At 35.6% G+C, this 23539-nt stretch overlaps 1 protein-coding gene across 4 annotated transcripts in view; it reads left to right on the forward strand.

The window, feature by feature from the left end:
• Positions 1-23539, forward strand: part of CNTN5 (contactin 5) — a 1679852-nt gene that overhangs the window by 1516631 nt on the left and 139682 nt on the right. For all 4 annotated transcript variants that reach the window (XM_027563907.1, XM_027563903.1, XM_027563906.1 and 1 more), the window contains one exon: positions 16073-16193. In XM_027563907.1, coding sequence (XP_027419708.1) covers positions 16073-16193 — 121 coding nt within the window. The remainder of the gene's footprint in view (positions 1-16072; positions 16194-23539) is intronic.

Raw genomic sequence — 23539 nt, forward strand, 5'->3', positions numbered from 1 at the left:
CTTCATCTATCTTAACATCATCCATGTTAAATGTCTCTTTCAAATATTGGTTCTACTGATTTCTGTACTTTAGTTTATACTTGATAGGACCAAAAACAGATATATTTATTTATGAACTGCTGGAAAGACATGTGGATATATCTAAGCAAACATGAAATATGCTGAATATTCCATATCCAAAATGAAAGTATAGGTTCTTTTAGCCAGCATATACTAGTTGTTTTTCATTAATGAACAGTGGTATCATTATTTGTATTACCTTTGATTTTGCTGCAGGTTAAACTGTTGGAGAGAATGGACATATTTATGAAACTGTTAACAATCTAGAATTAAATTAAGAGTTTGATCAAAACTATGGAAATAGTAGACTGATCCAAAAACAATAGTAGAGGTGGAAAAACTAGTCCAAATTCATGTCTTCAGCTTCTATATTCAATTCTATTTCCTGTGAAACTTATTTATATTTATTACTGTGCTTATAGCTGAAGCTTTAGGTGTAATAAAGGAATAAAGACTGTAGGATGTGAATTTTTTCTTCAAGTAAACATTAGACTTGAGGATTCAAAAGATTTTAAACTCTGTTTGCTCAGTTGTGTCCAACTCTTTGTGAACCCCTGGACTGTAGCCCACCAGGCTCTTCGGTGCATGGGATTTTCCAGGCAAGAATACTGAGTGGGTTGCCATTTCCTCCCCCAGGGGATCTTCCCAACCCAGAAATTTTATGAGTTTCTAAAAAGCATTTGAAGATAAAAACAAAGGTGACTAAGCTATATTTATTAAGACATGCAAACTTGACGATTTTAATGAGTATGAGGCATGTCTGTTGAAGCTCTTGAACTCAGAGGTAAAGTTTTCACTTGTGAACAGCATGGTAGAAAATGAATTTTCCATGAGGTCAACTTTTAGCTGGTAACACCAAAGGATACCATCAAAGTCTTCCAGTAAACCCTCCAAAATATTCTTACCTAGTCTTGATTATAATGTCATTGTATGTAGTCAAAAAGACCTGAAAAAACAACTCAAGTGTGTGGCTTAATATACCAAAAGATAATTCAAATACAGATTTTTATATGGCCTATGTAGAAACCCTATGTGCAGCCAATAAATTTAAAGACATATAATTGAGTATTTCTACATCATTGATAAATAATAAAATGTTCTTCACTAAGTTGAAAATTAGTCTATCAACTTGTACATCCTGATGACATCAAGATTTAGTTAAATCTGAAGATCTTAGAAAGCTCTTATATAAGGTAAACTTCTACACATCTAGAAGTTCATTGAATTCTTATCTGTAATCTTCAGCTTTGGGTAACCCACCAGTAGTTCTTAATGTTAAAATGAGTACATGTTTTTGAGCTTCTGAATGCAGTTGTCTGCATTTACTCAGTTATGCTGGATTTAGCAGGCATGGAGAACAGATAATAGCAAAAGAACATTGCAGCTACCCAAAGATTAACTAAAATATGACCTTTGCAAAGAGATTTTAAAAGAATACATGAAGAACAATATATCACATGATGACTAATAGAGAGCAGCTATAGATTGCTAACATACGCCTACAATTCTAGATCAGTCTGACATTCAGCAAAAGGAAATATGAAGACTCTTTGTTAACAGATGCCTTGAGAAGACCATAAGTCAGAGATGCAGACTCATAAAGAGACTAAGTTCTAAATGACCATCTGTAGTAATAAACAGAAATGCAATCTTCACTTGTGTAGGAAGAGCTGTTTATCAGGCATGGATCATTTTTAGCTGCATAAGCTGATTAGTTTATAATATCTGTCGTTGATGATAAATACTTGGTTTGGTGCTTCGCCACAGTAACCGTATCTTTCAGTTGTAAATCAAAGTCAGATTTTCATTTTTTCTCCATAATGAAAGTAGATTTTTTTGCATTTATATTTATATAAATAATACCAGCTTATTACTGATCATTTAAACATAATAAAGCTAGAAATAAAAGAATAAAAATCCTTTGGACTCGTACTACCTTAAGATAATGACAATTAATTTTTGTAATCATGTGTTCATCTCTTCAAGCATACACAGACACACGTGTTACACAAAATGAGATTATATCATGCCTGCTGCTGTGATTAGGATGATTTTCCCTCGCTTTTATCCTCCTATGAAAGTATTTATCACACTTGGTTAATCTTTTTAATATTCTGTATCTGTCTTTCTAGATTTTCCTCTGTCCTACTGTAATCCTAAGTAGATTCAAACATGTGGAGGGATATTTTTGTGAATATTTTTAATGAATTAAAGCACTTTACATATTTTTGCATCTCATTATCTTAATCTTCCTATATCACATGATCTATCTCTAATTCATTCTTTTCAATGGGTACATAACAAGCATATGACTATGCCTTAATTTGTCTAGCCATTGCTTTGTTAATATTAACTTTGCTTCCTGTTTTGAGAGATTAACAAACAATACTACAGAAAACATCTCTGAATAGCTGCATTCTTGAGTATTAATAATTTTCTTTCTTTGGGATAGATTTCCAGGAATAGATTACAGGGATAAAAGAATAAAGTCATTTTTAATTTAAATAGATGCTGCCAGAATTTTTTTCAGAAATTCTATAATTGCAAAGTACACTACTGAGTGAATTTTCATATGGTAAAAGATTACTAGATATGGTCTTCTTCAAACTGAAGAGGTTAGAGCAGATGACTCAATGTTCCTAATTTTAAAGTTTTATTATTTTTAAGGGAATAAAACCAACCAACAACAACAATAACAACAACAAAAAAACAACTCTTCAGATATGCTATGAAATCAGTTTTAAAGTCTTGGTGAACACTAAACATTTTTTTTTGTCAGGATGGGGCATTGTTAAGTAGCTCCCAATCATATTTTATCTGTTAAATACTGCATACTTGCTTGATTTATGGAAGATATTTCAGTCTCAAGTTGTCCTTAGAATTGAAAAATTCTAAATTCAGAAGGGGTTCCAAACTAGAAAAATAATCTCAACTCACAAATCTTTCCTATTGCAAGAATATTTGCATATACAATATCCCAATAAATGATAAAAAGTTTCTCTAAAGCTAAATAAAGATTTTCTCTAAAAGCAATAATTATCTTATAGAATGAAGCAATATCCTTTTTCTGGGTAAGATACAGCAACACTTAATTTGTGTGAACAGCACATATATACAAAATATTCTGCATATATACAAAATATTCCACATATAATGAACAATTCAAACTCTATCAATATGAACTCTTAGGACAAAATATATGTTCATATACAATCACTGGTGTTGTAGTCAATTCAAAGATGTCCAGCATCGAAATAATTTTGTAATTCTTCCTTGAAATATCAGAAGCAGTATTATATAGTTAAAGAAAAGTGAGAGGAAGTAATAGACTGTGGCCTCTGACAATTTTTCAATCTCCAAGTAAACTTATTTTTATATACTAAATAATTGGTGAATTCTCTTTCATAAAATTGCAAAGCCTTGTTATTAAAAATGAGCTTTCTGTGTCAAAGTGTCTCGATCACTTTCAAAATGTCAGTTGAATTTGACTGAAAGTCCTTGACCTTGAACTTTTCATAGTTGGCTTTTGATTGACACATTTATTCAATTTGACCTTTCCTTTTAACTAAACTGTTCTTCTTCTGATTGAATCTTCATTGGAAGATTAATGTTGTAACTCACAATCTAAGCAACAGTTTGAATAGTCTTTTCTGACATTGATGTGTTCGAGTTCCCTAAATTCTTAGTATTTTTGAAGTTGATAAGAATCTTCATGACTGTGAATGACAATGCTTAAATGGAGGATGTGACCCAAATTTCCTTTTTTTGCAGTGGGGTACTTTTTCACACAGAAATGCATTCCTAAGCATTAAGAACTACCAAGTTAGACTTGGCCAAATAATACTCAGTATTTGGTCATAAAGCACATAGTTGATATGATACAGCTACTTATTGAAGATTATGCTTGCTAAAATATTTACTAATATTGCAAATAAAATGAGACTACTTAAAACAAACTTAAATTTTGAGGGGAAACTTGAAACAGGTATTTAACTGGAAAATTCACCTTTAGAAATTCTTATATAAAATTAATTATTCCACGTGGAATATCATGTCTTTGTAAAAAGATTTGGTATAATCTGGATCCCCAGCTCCTCTGGGGTTCTTCTATGTTCTGCCTGAGAAATGAGCAATCCTCTCTTTTCAGTTCTTCTCCCAGTAGTCAGACCTTATCATACATAACACAAAGAAATCTGTTAATATTCTGTTTTCTTCATGAAAATCTCCCTAGGCAGATTCAAAGTTTGTCCACTGTGTATAATAGGTGGTTTGCATTATCTTATGGGACAGTGTTGCCAAACTTTCCAGCACTATGAAGGGCCACTTTTTCTCCAGTCTCCAGGAAGTTTCCTCACTGTTCCTCGAGCCCTTATCAATGGTCTCCCTGAGACCCTTCCTTCTCAGTAGCAACGTCCTCACAGCCTTCCAAGGCTCTGCACTGCAACCCAAGCCCATGTTGCATGTTTAGACATCAGTTACAGTGGCACCCTACCTCCAGGTACCCAGTTATTTTATAGTTACTTACTGCTGTACCACAAGCCACCCCTCAACCTAGTGTTGTAAAATGACAACTATCTGGCTATGCTTACAATTTTGTGGGTCATTAAATCAGGCAGGTAATGCTGAGGGTGTTTTTAACCTATTGCACAATGGCTGGGCCTTCAGCCATTGTAGCCAAATAGCTGGAGATAGATCAGAGCCTCAGTCCTAGAAGGAGATGGATCCCACAGTTTTTTCTGTGCTTCTGCCAGGGCTAGAAAGTCACAGATAGTTTATTTACCCACAAATCTGGTGGCTGGGCTAACATGGTTTTAAAATGGGGCATATCTGGACTTTTCTCTTTCTGCATGGCATGTCTCCACATAAATAGTTTGATCTTTTTTTATGACAACCTCAGGATAGTCCAACTTTTTAAAAGGCCTCTGGCTTCCCCCAGAACAAATGTTTCAGGAAGTCTAGGAAGACATTTCACTTCTTCTTATGATCTAGCCACAAATTTTCAATACATCATTTCTGTCATATTCTATTAGTCAAAAAGTTACCAAGGCCAGTCCAGATTTAAGAAACAGGGAATTAGACTTCACCTCTTAATAGAATCAGTTAAAAAATACAAATGGACATCCTCAATCTACCACAGCAAAGAGCCCAAATCCTAAGCCTAATAGATACTTTGAGCCATAGTATATGCAAGTAGTGGCCCCATAAAGCACAGCAGCCAATGTAGTATGAAACAGATTATGAAATATTCACTGTAATATAGTGTCATTTTTAGCCGTAATAACATGGAGTATGTTTCACAGTTGGCTCTTGGAACAAATTTTAAATAATTCATAGTGCATTTTTCAGCCACTTTGATGGATGGGGAAGGGATAAATAATGGGAAAGAATAATACTAGAAGGGCAGAAGTTAAGAGAATCTGAAGATATTAAATTTAACTCATATGAAGCAGTAAAGCTCCATTCCAATTATTAGGAGGTATTATACTTTAGAGAGATTTGGGATCAAAAGACAGGGATAAAACTGATGTCATAGAAGGAAAATTAGGGCAATTACAAATGAGTTATTTACCAATGGCAAGGGAAGGATAGAAAGATAAACTGTAGAACAGAGCAGGTGGTCTCTTCTCATTTAGTCTTCTACATTCAGTATTAGCCTTCCCCCTTCCCTCACGATGGGTTTCTCTGGTAGCTCAAATGATAAAGAATCTGCCTGCAATGCTGGAGACCTGAGTTCAGACCCTGGGTTGGGAAGATTCCTTGGAGAAGGGATCCTGGATCCACTCCAGCATTCTTGCCTGTAGAAGTCCACGGACAGAGGAGCCTGCGGGCTACAGTCCATGGGGTCACAAAGAGTCGGACATGACTGAGCACCTCACACTGTCACACTTCCCGCATGATGCCAGAGACCCAGGGTGATAAATTGCTGGGATCTAAGAGTCCTAAGTAAAATAGAGGCACACGAATGAACTGGCCTCATTCCAGACCCATTTGTAAAGTTCTGTGCAAAAATCAATGAAACACAGAATGGTCTATCACATTCCTAACACTTTGAGACCTTATGACAATTTCAGATCAATAATAATATTCTGCCTGCCTATGCTCTGTGATTTCAGGAAAGAAATAGAAATCTTCTAAAAGAGTGTCTGAGCACTGTTCCCATAGCCAGAATGGAACTAGACTTGTGCGTAGACACTGACTATCCTTCAATGTAAAAATCAGTAGCAAAATAAAACACAATTCATCCCGGAAGCCTTTATATGATGGTATAACAAAACAGTGTTAACTTCAAAGATAAATATGACAGTAGTAGAAAGGGAACAGGCACATTGAAATATTAGTAAAATATTGCTCCCTGTAAATTATGCAATTAGGTTAGGAAGACAAACTTGGTTAATTCTTCTTCAATTAAAATTGTATCATTAAAAATTACACATGGCTAAAAGAAAACATGTCATTTGTAGGTCACACACAGAAAATTCTCTCAATGCTGGATTAAAAGTCCCAGAAAGGTTGAATGACAGCGTGAGCAAATGAGGCTAATGGGTCATATGTTATCAGAAAGGTGACCCTGGCATTTCAGAGGAAGTTGCACCATTCATGTCTGGATATGATGGATAAAGAACAACCATAACAGCATGAGCTCTCAAAATCATTCTAGGGTTTGAGAATTAATTTCTAATAATAGTTTTGTGGTTGTTACCATGTAATGAACTAATTTTATTTTGGTACTTTTGCCAAACTCTGCTTCAGTTAGTACAAGTGAATCAAATTACCTGCAAGTTTAAGTGGAACAGGGACTGGTTTCATAGGCACAATAGTAGAATGGAAACAGCACTCAACTGAGAGTCAGTGCCCAAGGATCTACTCCAGCCTCCACATTTAACCCTTGAACAAGTCATCTGCACTCTTCAGCCCCATCTTTTCAAACGCTATAGGGCTTAGCTGAACCATATGATTTCTTATTTTTCTTTACACATTAAAATCAATTATCCCCGAAATAGTGTTTTTGTCCTTTTATCTATTTTAACACATCATACTGCATTATAGCTAGTTGCCTGCCTCACAAATTGCATTGTCAGTTTCTCAAAGTCATAATTTATCTTTTATCTTATGGAATGTGCATATCAGATATGACAGATTTTGTCTCTTGTAACCATCTCCAGTCAACTGAAGCACTGTGTTGAGTCCATCAGTTGGGTCCAAGCTCAGCTGTATTTTCTATGAGCAAAGGACAAGGGCATAACATCAAAGGTGCCAAGTATTTTCAATGTCCTGTTTAGACAAAAATAGTCTAACAAATGATCGATACATGAATGAATTAACAAATGTATAAATGTGCATAATGTTATGAGCCCTCATAAAATAAAATGTGTAGCTATTGTAAAATGTTATAATTCTAGAACTTTCCTCATGGTCATGCCAGGTGGCTCATTGGTAAATAATCCAGTTGCTAATACAGAAGATGCAAGTGATGAGAGTTTGATCCCTGGGTTGGGAAGATCCCCTTGAGGAGGAAATGGCAACCCACTCCACTCCAGTAGGCTTGCTTGAAAAACCTCATGGACTGAAGGACGTGGTGGGGTCCACAGTCCATGGGGTCACAAAGGATCAGACATGACTAAGTTGACTGAGCACATATGCATGTATGCCATTATTAACTATTTACAAAGTGCAAGCTAATTCAAGAGGGAACAAAATTCTTTCTGACTAGTCGTATCATTTTGATGTAACATCAGTGAGAGGTAATTTAAAAGTGAAAAATATAAAGTTTATTTCATTCTTTAATAATGGTGTAAATCACTCTTCTAAGGAAAAACACGTATTGCCTGCCATAATTGTTAATATCTTTCTACCTACCAGTGTTGCTTCATTGAGCCAACACATGGACCAGGTGTTATTCAGATTACAAAATATTATTGCTGAAGTGATTGCATGAGAAACTTGACCTGTCATACTAGTAAAGGTTTTCTCATAACATTAATGATGTGAATTTAAGTACCATTCTTGCCTAGAATTCTCTTAAATAAAACTGGTGTGCCATGGCACTTAAAAACTGAACTTCAAAGTGAGGATGAGAGTCCCTCTATGGCCTCTTCCAGCTTTAGGACTGTAAAGTTTACACGGGGATCCCATCTCCATTCTTCAAAGCATGAAATGATGTCTTCTGGTTTCTCACCAATATGCCAGATTGAAGTTGACACAAGTGTTTAAGTGAGCTTTGTGCCAACACTGGAGAGGCAGGAAAAAAGTGAAAAGAATATTTAGATGGAATAATGTATGATATGCCAATGTCTGGATAGGCTTACAACAAATATAAAGTTGATCACTGTGTTTTTTTTTTTTTTTTTAACACAAGCCTTAAGAAGATGGATGTAATCTAACTGTTCTTATTCACTAATTATAAAATTCATTGAAAAAAAGATACCAAGTTAGTAAAGAATAAAAGAGAAGGAACAGAAATCAAGGTAGGAAGGTGCTTTTTTTTAATTTACAAAAAACGCATTTTTTCCTTGATATTTATTCCAAAGAGTATCATTGACTAGAACGTGCATCATATTCTAGGAGATCAGTGTGGACTTGAGTGTTCAGAAGGACCAACTCCCTAGGTGTGCAGTGTGTGTGGTCACCCAGGGCCCCACACTGAGAAAGACCTTGTGCTTGGTATAAAGCCTGTCAGCATTTTGAAATTATGGATAATTTTTTGACAAAGATTCATATTTTCAATTTACACTAAGACCACAAATGATATAGCCAGTCCTCCTAGTCAGTCAAGCCTTTCTGAAAGAGATAAGACTTGAACAAGGCTTTAACTTGTGAGACAGAATTTGGAGACTTTGGCAGGTTACTGGGGAGACACTTCAGGAAAATGCAGAGAATACATTTTCCACTAGAGTGAGAGACAAGATAGGTCGTGTCAAGCCTCATATGCTGAGTAAGAAGCTGGGCTAACTTGTAGACAATAAGTGAAGGTAGCCAGGGAACATGTTTGAGATGATAAATAAAATCAGTTTTTAAAAAGGATTAACCTAGCAATGGCATGTCATATGAGGGAAGGTGGGACAAAGAGAAGACATAAAGAGCCGGTTTGAAATCTACTATAAACCTAAGGGTCAATGCTCATGGAAGGAGAAAATATTTCTCTCTGGAACTAGTCTGAGTACTGTGCTATCAGATAACACATCGCTCCTTTACGTCGCTTCCAAGCCTAGATGTAAGGGAAGCTACTCCACATTCTCTACTTGCAATTTTTTCCATCAAAGGTGTATTAAAGCAAGCATTCCTTAAGGGCAGAATATATATCTGTATACCCAAAGCTTAGCATAGGACACAGAATTAAATATCTGTTGAATAAAGTAGCAATAATTGCATAAACATTAAAACAACTATGAGTCAAATATTCTCAGTAATCATGTAAGACAAACTTTGCAACAAATAGGATGGAGTTGAGAGTAAATCAAGAAAGCATTTGACTGATAAATTGTATATGATATATTTCATGTCTCATTTAGTTTAGAAGCACTAGATAAATATAGAAATGACACTATGCACTTAGATCCTTTATTAGTCCATTGAAGTTACAATAACAGAACACCATAGTCTGGGTGGCTTATACACAACAGAAATTTATTTCTAATAGTTTTGGAGACTGAGAAATTCAAGATCAAGACACTGGCAGATTTGGTGTTTGGTGAGGGCCAGATTGACAAATGGCCATCTTTTTACTGTGTCCTTACACAGCAGAAAAAGTGAGAGCACTCTCTGAGATCTCTTTTATAAAGGCACTAACACCATTTATGAGAGCTTCACCCATGCTCATACTCTAATTAGCTCCAAAACATCCAACCTTCAAATACTATCACATTGGGGATTAGGTTTAAGCATACAAATTTGAGAAGGACACAAATGGAGTCCTTTTGCCTTGGTCATTTATGTTAATCTTAGATAAAGGAATACCCTTTTCCCTCACCACTAGGGGAAAGAAAGTCAATGTACATATGACCAGATAAGAGACATCTTTCAAGAATCAAGATACAAATATGCTATTTAAGTCTGGCATCCACTGGCAAGTTAAATATCACACCCCTTAGTCCTATATGCCTCTTGGGGAAAGGAGTAACACTAATGTAATATACAGGACATTTTCTCATCCACTAAGTATTCTTAATATAATCAATACTGTCATCTATTAAATAAATTCATTATACTAAAATTTAATTGTGTAATTATGTCCTGTATTTTCTTGCTTTGAGCTGATCATAATTCCCAATCTTCATTTTAACTAAGATAGTAGACTGATCCTATAAATTTGTGACATTTTGTTTATAATACCAGATAATGCAATTTGGATACCTACCATCTTGAGTTCATCAGTGAGTCATCAACTCATTTTTTCATCTTTAATCTATGTTACCAAGAAAAACTGTATGTACTTTTCTTAATACTTAACATTTTTAGAATATATGCTGAAAGTAAATACTAAGGTCCTAGAAATGGCACGGTAGAGCCATTTTTGCCTACTTTTAATCTTCAATGCACATTTTTTTTCTTGGGCCACACCTCCCAGTATGCAGGATCTTAGTTCCCCAACCAGGGATCAAACCCATGCCCCCCTGCATGGAGTCCTAACCACTGGACTTCTAGGGAAGTCCCTTCAATGCATTGTTGGATGCATTTAATATTTTATCATAATGGACATAAATGTTTTCATCAAGAATATTTTGTCTAGTATTTTCTTCACTGGGAACAACTAAAATTTCTATTTTAGATAACATGTCCAATTAATTAAGCATGTGAGTTAACACAATAACTTCTTAAAAAATATATTAAACTCATATCACCATGAATATAAATCCCATTATATAAAGGTATAAAACACTTGTAAAAAGAATAATAATGTATATGTATATTATCTCCTTATTGTGATAAGGTTCTTTTAGCAGATTATCCTCTGGGAAGAAGAAATATTGCTACCAGGAAAATATTTTAGATATTCAAGATTTTATGTCAATAACATTAATCATATCTAATAATTCATATCTCCTAGCTGATACCCAGTTTTCTGTGTTAGAAGATCTTTTTTAAAATTACATCTCATAGAATTTGTATGCCATTCTCCTTTGTTTTATAGAAAGGAATGGTTCCTGAGTCTGTTTGGTGGGGGTTGGGGATGCCAGAAGTGCCCTATGTGAGCACATTGAGAAATTTATATAAACCTTAAATGATACCACAAAAACTGCCAATACCTAGCAGGTTTCTGGCTAAGCCATTCAGCATGAATTCACTTTTTGTGAGAACATTCAAGTTATCTTCTTGTTCAGACAATTAATTCCCCAAACCTTTTCAGGGTGCTTACTACATGTACAGCATTCTTCTAAATTCTGGGAAAAAAAGTGCTTTTTGAGTAACCTTACACTTTTGAAGCATTTACTAAGAGTTCATGTGTGAACATTGCTTCATTCAATTCCCCTCAAACATGAGAGACAGTACAGCTATTATTATTCCAATAAAGTGCCTTTCCTAAAGTCTCAGGGTTAGGAAGATGCTGAACTAAAATTAGAATTCAGGTCTTCTTATTGTGAGTACAGTGGTTTTCTATAACAGAGAAAGGTGTAGGATAATATACAACTAAAATGAGCCAGGCATTTACCAGAAAACTTACTATAACCTATGGAGAATGTTGATATACTGTTCATTGAAGGAGTGAATACCAGTTAAAGAAATATTCCTCTTGGCTAAGAATGCATTATTGTGTCTTTTAACAGATAACATTTATCAAACATTTACTGTGTGCCAAACACACAATTATGAGCTTCACTTGCATTATCACATTGAAGCTGTGAGAGAAGCTCTGAGCAATAGATCAATTTTTCCAAGTTCAAACTTAATAAGTGGCAGATCAGGGACTCATGCAATTCTGTGTCATCCCTAAACCTGTATATACTCTTTCAGCACCTTTTTCTGCTGTCTTCCTCCATAGTTTCTTCCTATTTTCCTTCTAATTTCTGTAAGAGGGAAAAAAGAAGAGGACGAGGAAGTATTGTCAGATACAGATAAGGAAGGAAGCAAGCCATTCATGTACTCTCTGGCTCACCTGATGACCATTGGCTGCCCTAGTGCCCAGCTCAGTTCTGGGAATGCCCAGAGGACCTCTGGGGTGACTTCCAAGAATGTCAAGTGGTAGTTCAGAGACAGGAACAGAGTGCTAATGAAGCAAAACTAAACAGTGGCAGAACTCATGAAGAAAGGCTTGAACAAGGAGGAGACACTTGAGTTGTGTCTAAAAGTATCTTTGCAGGCAAAGAAGGGAGAACAAGCTTCTGTAACAGAACAGGCTGAATTATGACAGGAATTCCTTCATAGGAAGGAATGTGAGGTTAATGTGATAGAAGGACAGAATTCATCATAGGAAATAGAATCATGCTCTGAGGAGCCTTCTGTTGAAACAAGGAGATTAGACTTTTCCTTAAGGCAGCAAGAGTCAACAGACACTCAGAACAGTGAAGCTAACCGTGCTTCCATTTTTAGGAAGTCTTAATTATCAGCCTTATGATGGGTGAACAGGACACTTAGTCCAGGTGAATGCCAATAACGAACTGGACTTGAGTGGAAGGATGACATTTCCTGTATTATTTCCGAATCATAAACAAAAGTTACAGAGATCTAGCAACTGCTCAAATGAACTTATGTGACCAAGAGATGCAAATGACTTAGAAGTGCCACTGCTCCCACAGAAAGTGAACAGAGCCTTTCTTAAAGATCCCCCCTTTTTCATCCATTCAACAGATGGTTATCGAGCACCCACTCTGAGGTATGCCCTGTGCTTAGAGAGTTGTGTTACGACACTGGTTGCAAGGAAAGTTCTTTTGAAGCACCACGTAATGCGATTTGTTCATAAAGTGAAAGAAAACAGCAAAGAGAAAGGCAGGGTATAAAGCAAGTGTCAAAGAAAACAAGATAAGACAGAGTAACTCCTAAGAGAGAAAAGTGAAAATGAGCTTTAAGCTTAAGAAAGCAAACATCTGCTCTAAGTAACCATTTCATTAAAAGTGCACTAAATTGTGGAAGTTCTCTCCCAGGAACTGCATACTGTGGGTTGAGATTAGGTATAATAGGCTCCCATGTGAATTCTTCTCATTACTTCTCATGAAAATCAGTGAATCTCCTGAAAGGGTAATTTAGCTTTAGTGTTCACCATTCATTTTACTTTTAATCTTCTCTGTTTAGAATTGTAAAAATATAATGCAGAAATAATCCAAAAGAGCAGGAATAGGCCCCATGAGTTGAAATGAGACAATTTCAACTCCTCACATAGTCTTAGCATTAATACATAAGTAATGGGCTATAGGATCTTTATTCTTGATAGATGGTGATGGAGCTTCAGCCGGTTTCTAGAGTACTGTATGCTATTAATTACAGGAATCAAGTAAAGGACAGGATAAGAAAGATAATCTATACTTCACTCTCCTGGATTCTTTGGACCTCTTTGTGATTTTCACTGCAGTCTCTTCTTAATCCCATTAAACTTTTCTTTCACTATAATTTAACAAAAGAACAAAGGTTTCAAGACTTTTGTCCAAGACAAAAAGAAATCAATTATTTGGAAAGAAAAATATCTGGAAATTTAACTTAATCACAGAAATGTGATTTTATGGCATAATTTTGTCAAAAATATGAGCCTGAACAATGACTTATGATCGTTACTTTTTCTACTGCTAAATTACCACCAATCAGTTTGTGAAATTGAAAAACAAGCAAGTAAAAAAAATAAAATAAAATAAACAACTCCAAGTGCAGTCTTTCAGAAGTGTTACTTCTGAGAAGAATAGTCCTCTATTCTTTTCTGGACCTCTCCTTGGCTTTTCCATTAAACATAGATTCTATTCTAGGTCCATGGTATGCACATTTATTCTTGACTAATTTAACTGGGTACCTATTAGGAGAGCATCTTAGAAATCCATGGGGAAAAGGATATTTCACACCTAAGATGGATCCATGCTATATAAAGTGGTAAAAATATTTAAACTCTTTTATACAGAATTATAGGGCTTTTCAGTTGGTGCTTGTGGTAAAGAACCTACCTGCCAATGCAGATAGATGGAAGAGACACAGGTTCGATCTCTGGGTTGGGAGGATCCCTCCTGGAGGGGTTGCACAGCAACCCATCCAGTATTCTTGCCTGGAGAATCCCATGGCCAGAGGAGCCTGGTAGGCAACGGTCCCTAGAGTCACAAAGAGGACTGAAGTGACTTAGCATGCATAAACAGTGTTATATTATGCAGATGTGAGACTAAGTATGGCTTATGATGTTTACAGTTTGCTTTTGTTTCCCCAAGAGAAATCAAAGGTTTTACTAAGTGTAAACTTCCTTTTCAGATTTGAAAGAAATGAGCACTTAGTCTGGTACACATGAGAAAATGAAATTTGAGTAACAATTTTATCTAAGGAAAAGAATAGTGGAGGACATTCACTGGACAAATATCATATTTCTTGAAATAATTATTGTGACATTTTAATGCATTCTTACCAAGAAGCATTCCCTTGTAAATGACTGAACCAGACCATGTATTAACAATTATTTCATAAGAGAAAATTTCAATACACTTAGAAGCTCCTATCATAAGACTAATGGGAAGGGGAAAAAAAAATGCAGAAATGAAATACTGGAAAGAAATGTCCTGAAACGTAATATACAGTTAATTGATTGATTTAAAGAAATACATATCATTTGAGAGGTTAAAAACTTCCAATAACTTCTCACCCTGTTATGAATGCTAAGACAAAAAAAAAAAAAATCCAACAGATTTTCAGAAATTCCTCTCACTTTCATGAATTTTATATAGTCCATTAGTTTATTTCAAAATGAAGGCAAACAATTAAATTCATAAATACTCATCAGGACGCTGCCTTCTAAGGACAAACAAATCATTTTTTAAGATAATTCACCCATTCCATCAACAAATTAAAGATACCTAATCGGGGGTGCTTCTCCATGTCTTGCATTAGTCATTCTTTCAAGTGCCCATGAAACAGGAGTGTTGAGTTTTTTGAAGATGTCATTTCAAGCTGCATGCATGTACTCTCATTCCAGGGATTGTTTTTAATTGCAACATGGAAAGTGAAGAGCATATTGGAGTTTTGCTATGTCATTCTCTGAAAAGAATACCTCATGAATTGTGAATACCAGATCTTCATGAAAACAGGAAATCCATCTTTCCTGTTAAAGTAAATGAAAGACAAGATTAAGTAATGAAAGATTATACCCGACATCCTAAAGTATAGGATAATCACTGATTCCATGAACTAGTACAACTAAAACATAATCTCCTTGGTACTTATTGATTTCCTTGATACAACTGTTCTTCAACTATGTTCTAATCATTGTGCTCCCAACAAGGATCGGGTGTTTTGTGTCTTCTTCATGTTTTTTAATTGCTTTGATTAACAGAGATTCAGGCTGACCCTACTCCTGATGGTGGTGGTTGTGGAAGGAATAAATCAATCTCTGTTGGGTGAAAACATATGGCTTGGGACCAGCACTCTTGCACCTAAGCACCACTTCATTCTGTTGCCTACAAAAGAAGCCATTCAATAAAGCCATGCAAAATAATCTTTTAACTACTGTCGTCTCGTAATTCCACGAGTTGTTATTCCTTTCAATACTGCTTTCTTGCCACAAAAATAAGTCTGTCTCTGAATAGCAAAGCAATAATTTTTGTACACTATTTTTCCTAAACTTTTAAAGATATGAATTTGTTTGTAAATATTTCTTAAATATTGTAGCTGCTAAATCATTATATGCAATATTAAATGTTCGAATGTGGTATTAGCAATTGTTGAAAACATAGCTTCCATGTGTTCCTTGAAGTGGGGCATGTTTGACTTCTGAAATGTCGTCAGATAAATTGTAAGGCCAAAAATGGGCCCTTTGACTGAATATGCAAAGTTCCCCTTAAACCACCTTGAACTAGGCAGATTTGCAACATTTTAAACTGGCACTTCATCCCTCTTTCAGCAAGCATCCTCTGCAGATTTAATGATCAGGAACATCCTTCTGATGCATGCTGGGAGATATGGCTGCAGGGTACAGACCACAGCAGACAGTGTGTCAGATGAGGCAGAACTTCTTGTTAGGGGTGAGTATGCTAATAGTGCAGTCTGAAGACATGATCACCATAAATTATCATACAAAGGAATTGAAGTGCATGGACTTTGAGCACATCAATACTGTGCATTTTACTTTCGATTTTACAATATATGTCATTCTTGCTTAACCTTTTGCCTTTGAAACGATTATATGGTAACTTGCTCCTTAGACACAGACAAAACCTACAGATCCAACTTCAGGTTCCCAAACACCTTTAATACTAGGTGGTTACTAGGTTGTTTACCCAACTTAATGCCAAAATGAAATTTTCAACAGTTGAGTCACAAAGACCCTTGAACACTAGAGAAACAAAAATTTTGTGTGTATGTATACGGTTTTCCAGATGTAAAGCTACTGGAACCCCTAGGCATTTTTTCCCTCCACTAACCTCTAAATTTGGCTTCCTGAACAGAAAAACTGCATGCCTAATATAGTGGCATTTGCAATTGTTAAGTGACAAGGATTGTTAAAAAGTCTGAAAATGGCAACATACAGTCTCTCTGTGCAGAAATGACAGTTAAGTGGCTTCCAACTATGAGCAAGCCTGCCAAATTCTACAACCCTATGAAGCTATATCTTATTTGAATTAAGTAAATGCCTACAGCGCTAATTTCTTTTAGCACATTATTTGCCAGTTTGGGAAATGCCGCTCTAAGCATGCATTTTCTCTTTTTCTTTCTTCCTTTCTTTCTTTTTCTCTCTCTCTTTCCCTTTCTTTCTCTGCCTCCTTCATTCCTTTCTTTCTGCCCTTTTTCTCTTTTTCCCCCTTTTTTCTTTGTTTTCTTTTTTGTTTTCTATGGAAATACAATATATCTGCATAAAAATTAAAAAAAATCATATATGTATAGGTATACAGCTCAAAGAAAAAAATCATAAAGTATTCATACCAAGAAGTTGTTTTTTAAGACAAGAGCTAGAACATTACCAGAATCCCACCTCTCCCTTTTTGATTTCAAAAAAATCAAATTTGACTGGTGTGACTACTGCATGCTAAGACCCCTTGCATGATCTCTGCAAAGAAAAATTACACAATCCATAACAAAAACTTGTATCTTACATTAACTTGTTTTACTCACTTCGAGTGTTTTCCAATCATAATTTTCAAGAATTCATTAATATTATAAAAATCTTGAGCAGGAAATCCAAGGCCTATGTAAGCTTCATCATCTGTTTTAGTTGTATGTGTCACCCAAGGTTTATTGATTTGGGGTAGTGCATCTATATCTACTATTGGTCCAGATAAAACATTGTTTTGAAACAGATGTGTATCTGGGTGAGTGGCAGCATGCTCATTTTTTGCATGTGTTTGTTTCTATTCTGAAGGTTATTTGAACTCGTCTCCAAATTTATAAGAAGAATGTGTATCTGTATTACTCTATTACAAAACATCAACTTTTTAAAGTGCTCATCCTCTCATGATATTTCACTTAGCTAAAATTTTTCCTTTATGCCTTTCAAGTTACAAGGCTTTTGGAATGGCAAACCACACACTGCAGTCAATTTTATAGAAAATTGCTTTCTTCTCTCACTACAGTCTGTTTTAGATTATGTGTATTTATTGTGTAGCACTTGCCTAGTAATTTAGAATGATGCTCCTAAAATTGGAGCTTTCTAAATGAATAACACAATTTAGAGGCTGATAACAAGAAGCCAGGTATTTTTACAGGGCTGTGAGGGGCATATTTAAGTGGCAAAGTAACATTCTGCTTTGTAAGTAAAATTAAACTCAACAGCATTTAGAATATAATTCAGGCTCAGCTTTTTTGTGTTCTGTTCTTTTAGCCTTTGGCTTTATGCCTAGGAGATGATAAAATGCAGAAATTTGGAATTATACTCAATAGCAGTTTCAAATAGGTTGCTATTGTCTGAATATTCATGCAACATTCAGCTCAAGCTTTCATTTGAAGTGAGTTGTTTTAAGTCACCAATTTTCTATTATATACTTGTATTATTTTTCTAAAACTAGTAAAAATAGCTTGCCTCTTCTGCCTGGTTGGTCTCAGACAGATTTAAAAGTTGAAGTAAAGGTTCAGTTTTTTTTTCTTTTTTTCTTTCTGAAGTTTCCTGGTCATTGAAGGAACTCAGATGCTTGAATATTGCAGCTTTTAATGTTGTAAAATGAAACTCAAACTAGTTTTACCCTGTCTTCTTCTTTCTCCCACTCCTCCAACCATTGGTTTGTAAACTTGGGGCATTCTGAACTATTGTTCAGGTGACAGGACCAAAGCTAAGCTTTCTAGATGAAGGTTTTCTAATGATGATTACAATTTTAGCAGCAGAATACTTAAAGCACACTTATTCAAGAGTGTTATAAAATGAGAATGGTAAAGACAATTTCACCATACTTCGTATAGGATGCCTTCATTGTATGCTCAGAGAATGTGGAATGTTTTTAGCTAGCAAGGAATATGTTTTTATAACTCTGTAATTCTATTTCCGTGGAGACTTAGGGGATTAAAGTATATATTCTCCTAGATAACCTAGGAGATTGTCTCCTTTCCCATTAGAGAAAGTCTATGAAATTCTTTTGCACATCTCACCAAATCCTGCAGTTCTTCACCTGGCCCCACATGCACACTAGATTGGGGCTCGGGTGTGTGGCCCCAAGACCTCATCAATGCTTGTTTAGAATCTGAGCTTCCCAGACTAGAGCTGCTCCCTGCTTCTCTTCTCACGCACTGCTTGAAAGCTATCTTTCCCCCAAATGCTTGTTTCCACTGTTGTTTTATTTTGCTTGTGAATGTCAGTGCTATTATTCACCTCTATTCCACCATTATTATCATCCTCCAAAAATTGAATTTTCCCATAAATAATCATCTGAAGCATAAAATTGCTTGCTCTCATATACTTAATATTCAGTGAACCAGCCTAATAACAGCACCATGCATAATTTGGAGACCCATAATAGAAGTAATGAACTTAAAATAAGTTATTTTGCCAGAATATAAAAAGAAATTAAAGCCACACCTGGACATCTGTGCACAATTTAAGTCACTTATTCAAGTGTGATATAGCAACAAGAGAGAAAGTAAATCTAGATAATGCTACAGGGAACCTCTTTAAAGATGGATAAAACTGTACTATATTCTCCATGGTAAAGGAGATAGAGCATTAAGGGATAACCTCACTGACAGGAATACACAGTTTATAAAGAACTGATACTCCCAAGCATTATGCTGCTGCTGCTGCTGCTAAGTCACTTCAGTCATGTCCGCCTCTGTGCGACCCCATAGATGGCAGCCCACCAGGCTCCACCGTCCCTGGGATTCTCCAGGCAAGAACACTGGAGTGGGTTGCCATTTCCTTCTCCAGTGCATGAAAATGAAAGTGATGTCGCCCAGTGGTGTTCGACTCCTAGTGACCCCATGGACTGCAGCCCACCAGGCTCCTCCATCCATGGGATTTTTCCAGGCAAGAGTACTGGAGTGGGTTGCCATTGCCTTCTTCCCCAAACATTATGAGAGGTGACCAAACACAACATAAAACACAACAGAGAAAGAAGTATTAGTTTTTGTTATTTTATTTTACAAACTGACTGTCAGAAATATGTTTCCCAAAGAGAATATAAGGGTAAGAAACTATCACAGTTTAAAGAATAAAATGTGTTTAGCTAAACTGACTGGGAACCCGAGCCTGAGCTCTGTCTATTCTGCCCTCAGGCAGATGAAACAATAAAAAATGCATTTCTTCATGCAAATTTTTATTCAGATTGCTCTGTTATTAATGCAAAACAGTAGATCAAGAAACTCTTGGCATAGTCAAAGACAATCCACAATCTCTTGGTTCTTTCTGAATGCACTGCCTGTATACCCTCTTTTCCCCAAACTTGGATGACAAGTTTTATTTCCTGAAATACAATTTATGAGATAACTATGACTTGTATTAAACTGAATTTGAGAAGAAAGAATCTACTTCAGGACACAATTTATTGAGAAAAATCTGACTGCTTTTAACTATTCATTCCTCCTTCCGTCTATCACTTTTGATTCAACCTGGAGTTCAGAATGTCTTTCAATCTTACTTGCTTCAAACATCTCATCAGTTCAACTCCATTTATTCTTTACAATATTTTTCCTTGAATATTTTACCTTTAGTCTCTGCTGATCAACCTTGTCACTTTTTATTTCAAAACAGAAGCTATTAAGAATTTGTTGTGCCTATTAAATAAGTCACAGGCATTTGTTGATAATTTTCTGTTTATTTATTCACTCACCCATTCATCTGGCACCTGCTCTGTAGCAAGCCCTGCTACAGAATAGAAACAGATGTAGATGCCAAGATCTCAGCCCTCTGTGAGAGACCAAGCGACTCTCTATCCTCTTGTCCGCTAGTGTGAGAACCACCTTTGGGAATGGGGTGAGAAACACCAGTGAAGGAAGCTCCCTAGATAACCTACATCTTTTAGGGGAAATAATGAAATGCTATGAAAATCCATAGGCATAGCGTTAGGACTGACTTCATAAATTGTGGGTCCTGGTGCAAAATGAAAATGCAGAGACCTTCATGCAAAAGTTTGACAAGAATCTTAAGACAGTGACAGCAGAACATTAAATCCAAGTATAGGGACCTTCTAAGACAGGGACCCTGTGTGACTGCACAAGTAATACACCATGAAGTCATCCAGGCACAGCATTAAATTATGTACCAAGCTACAGGAGCAAAAGGACTTCAGCAATGGGGAGGATCAGTTTTAACAAAGTTGTTTTAATGTGTTTGCTCATCTATAAAAATAGCATATTAAAGCCTCCTCAGAGGTTTCATCAGCTTTTTATACAAAAGATCATTTTTTATTATTCTACCTCAAGAGCCTTATGTTTTGAAAGATTTTGTTCATTATGTTGAAGTAATCATTAATTTATATTTCTATTTAAATTTTCACTAAAATCTTTTATCATGAGGTAGCCAGTGTTACTAGACCAGATAATTTCACTCTGCTGCTGCTACTGCTGCTAAGTCGCTTCAGTCGTGTCTGACTCTGTGCGACCCCATAGACGGCAGCCCACCAGGCTCCCCCATCCCTGGGATTCTCCAGGCAAGAACACTGGAGTGGGTTGCCATTTCCTTCTCCAATGCATGAAAGTGAAAAGTGAAAGTGAAGTCACTCAGTCAACAGAAAAAAAAAAGAGGATTTACATTTTAGCTAGTTGTGAAGTGTTATCTGTTTTGTTTTCAAATAGTTGAAAATAATCTAAAGATACCAGTTACCATCTGATGGAAACCAACTTGGAAACTTTGATTAAATACTCTCCAGATTGTCTCCAAGATATACTTTTCAGTGATCCTCACCAGCAAGAGAGAAAAATTCTCAAGTTTTCTGCCTTTTGTCCTTGGAGAGATACAAGTGCACATACAAAAGGAAACTCAAGCTCAGTGAAAATCTTGAATATATTTCTTATACATGTAGGTTTGAGAATTAACCAATATTAATGTGCTCTGTCTTTATATCTCTCAAAGGACTACCCTTTTGAAATGTGTAGATTCTAAATTGATATAAATGTATTTTACCATCTGACCACTACTAAACTTTCAAGCTTTAAAATGCACAAGTGAACATGTAAAATATCATGTAAGAAACGAGTTGCCAGTCCAGGTTCGATGCACGATACTGGATGCTTGGGGCTAGTGCACTGGGACGACCCAGAGGGATGGTATGGGGAGGGAGGAGGGAGGAGGGTTCAGGATGGGGAACACATGTATACCTGTGGCGGATTCATTTTGATATTTGGCAAAACTAATACAATTATGTAAAATTTAAAAATAAAATAAAATTAAAAAAATAAATAAATAAAATGCACAAGTGTTTGGCACAGCTATCCAGAGTTCGCAGTTTTCCTTTTCCACCACTAATCTAATATGAAATGACAGGTTTGAAGTTTGCACAAGCCTTCGTATGGTGGAGTAATGTCTTGGAATCAAAAGAGTCTCCAGGGAAAAAGAAAAAGAGCTATAAATCACAAAAAAACAAAGCTGGGTTTGATGATGTACTGGTATTTGAGGCTCAAAAGAACAATAACAAATGCTTTCAGTGTAATTTTAATGTTAATATTAATATTAAACAAATTTGCCAATGATTTCTACTTTAGAGCAGAATAGAAATTATTCAGTTAATATATTGGTTTTTCCAATATTTAAAAAAGCTTTAAAATTGAGATATAAAATAAAATGTCCTCATCTAGAAGAAAATCTAATCTAATTCATTGCAAAGTCTTATTGGAATATCCTGTATAGCATTGTGGGAATTTTAGATCACTACTGTCACTAGTGTTGGGTAAGGCTTTTTAAATAATTAATGCATACAAATCACTTGCTTAGACATTTTCTACATTAATTAGTTTGATTGACACCTATACAATTTCTCTTACACACTGAATAGCAGCTTAGTTTTTTTCTCTTGTACTTTTCATGTGGTTGCTTGCTAATCTGTGGAACTCTAACAACTGACTCAAAAGTAACATTTTTGACTGTGGATTTTCTGGGCAACATTTAGTTTGGTTTACTGAAATGATAGTTGACTGAAGTGATTTGATCAAATGACCAAATGCTTGCCACAGTTATACATAAAATGAACAAGTGAATTGTCGCTGTATATAGACAACCAATTGATGGAGACTAAATTTCTTATATTTAGCCACTCAACAAATATTGAGTGCCTGCTGGAAGCCAAGTTCTCTTTTAGGAACTGGTATTTCCATCAACTGACTTGGACTTTCTGGGGAGCATTTTGCTATTTTGAAACAAGTACATTGACTTCACTCTTCCATTTTAAGAAAAATCTAATCAAATAGGTTTTATATCACACATGTTTCTGAATCACAAATTGAAAGGTAATCACAATTCACTGTGTATTTTGCTCCACAAATCTTACATGATTTTTTATGCGTCCATCCTATTATAAAAATGACATTTACTATTACTTCTCACTTAGTAAACTTGTTGAAGCAAGTTCTTGGTATGTGGGGTTATGTTTTAGATACTGATTTTATTTATTGTTTAGTGAGTACCTACTATATGCCGAGACAGTTCTAGTGTGTAAGAAGGATAAGTGGTGAGGCGGGATTGGTTATAAGTGCCTTCTGATGTCATGGGAAAGAACTTACCTTTTATGCCATAGATTACAGTTAGTCATTAGAGGACCAAAACTGGAAAGGCATGTAATTAGATATGCACTTTAAGAGGATGATTCTGACAAAGCAGGGGATGTTTTAGAGGAGCATGAGACCAAATGGGAGACCATGGCAATAATCCTGATAAGAAATAAGAAGGGTCTGATAAAACACAATGATAATTGAGATGGAAAGAAACACACATACTAAACAGCTAGGAAGGAGACAAGAT

The sequence above is a fragment of the Bos indicus x Bos taurus genome, chromosome 15, assembly GCF_003369695.1.
Source record: "Bos indicus x Bos taurus breed Angus x Brahman F1 hybrid chromosome 15, Bos_hybrid_MaternalHap_v2.0, whole genome shotgun sequence".
Taxonomy (NCBI): domain Eukaryota; kingdom Metazoa; phylum Chordata; class Mammalia; order Artiodactyla; family Bovidae; genus Bos; species Bos indicus x Bos taurus.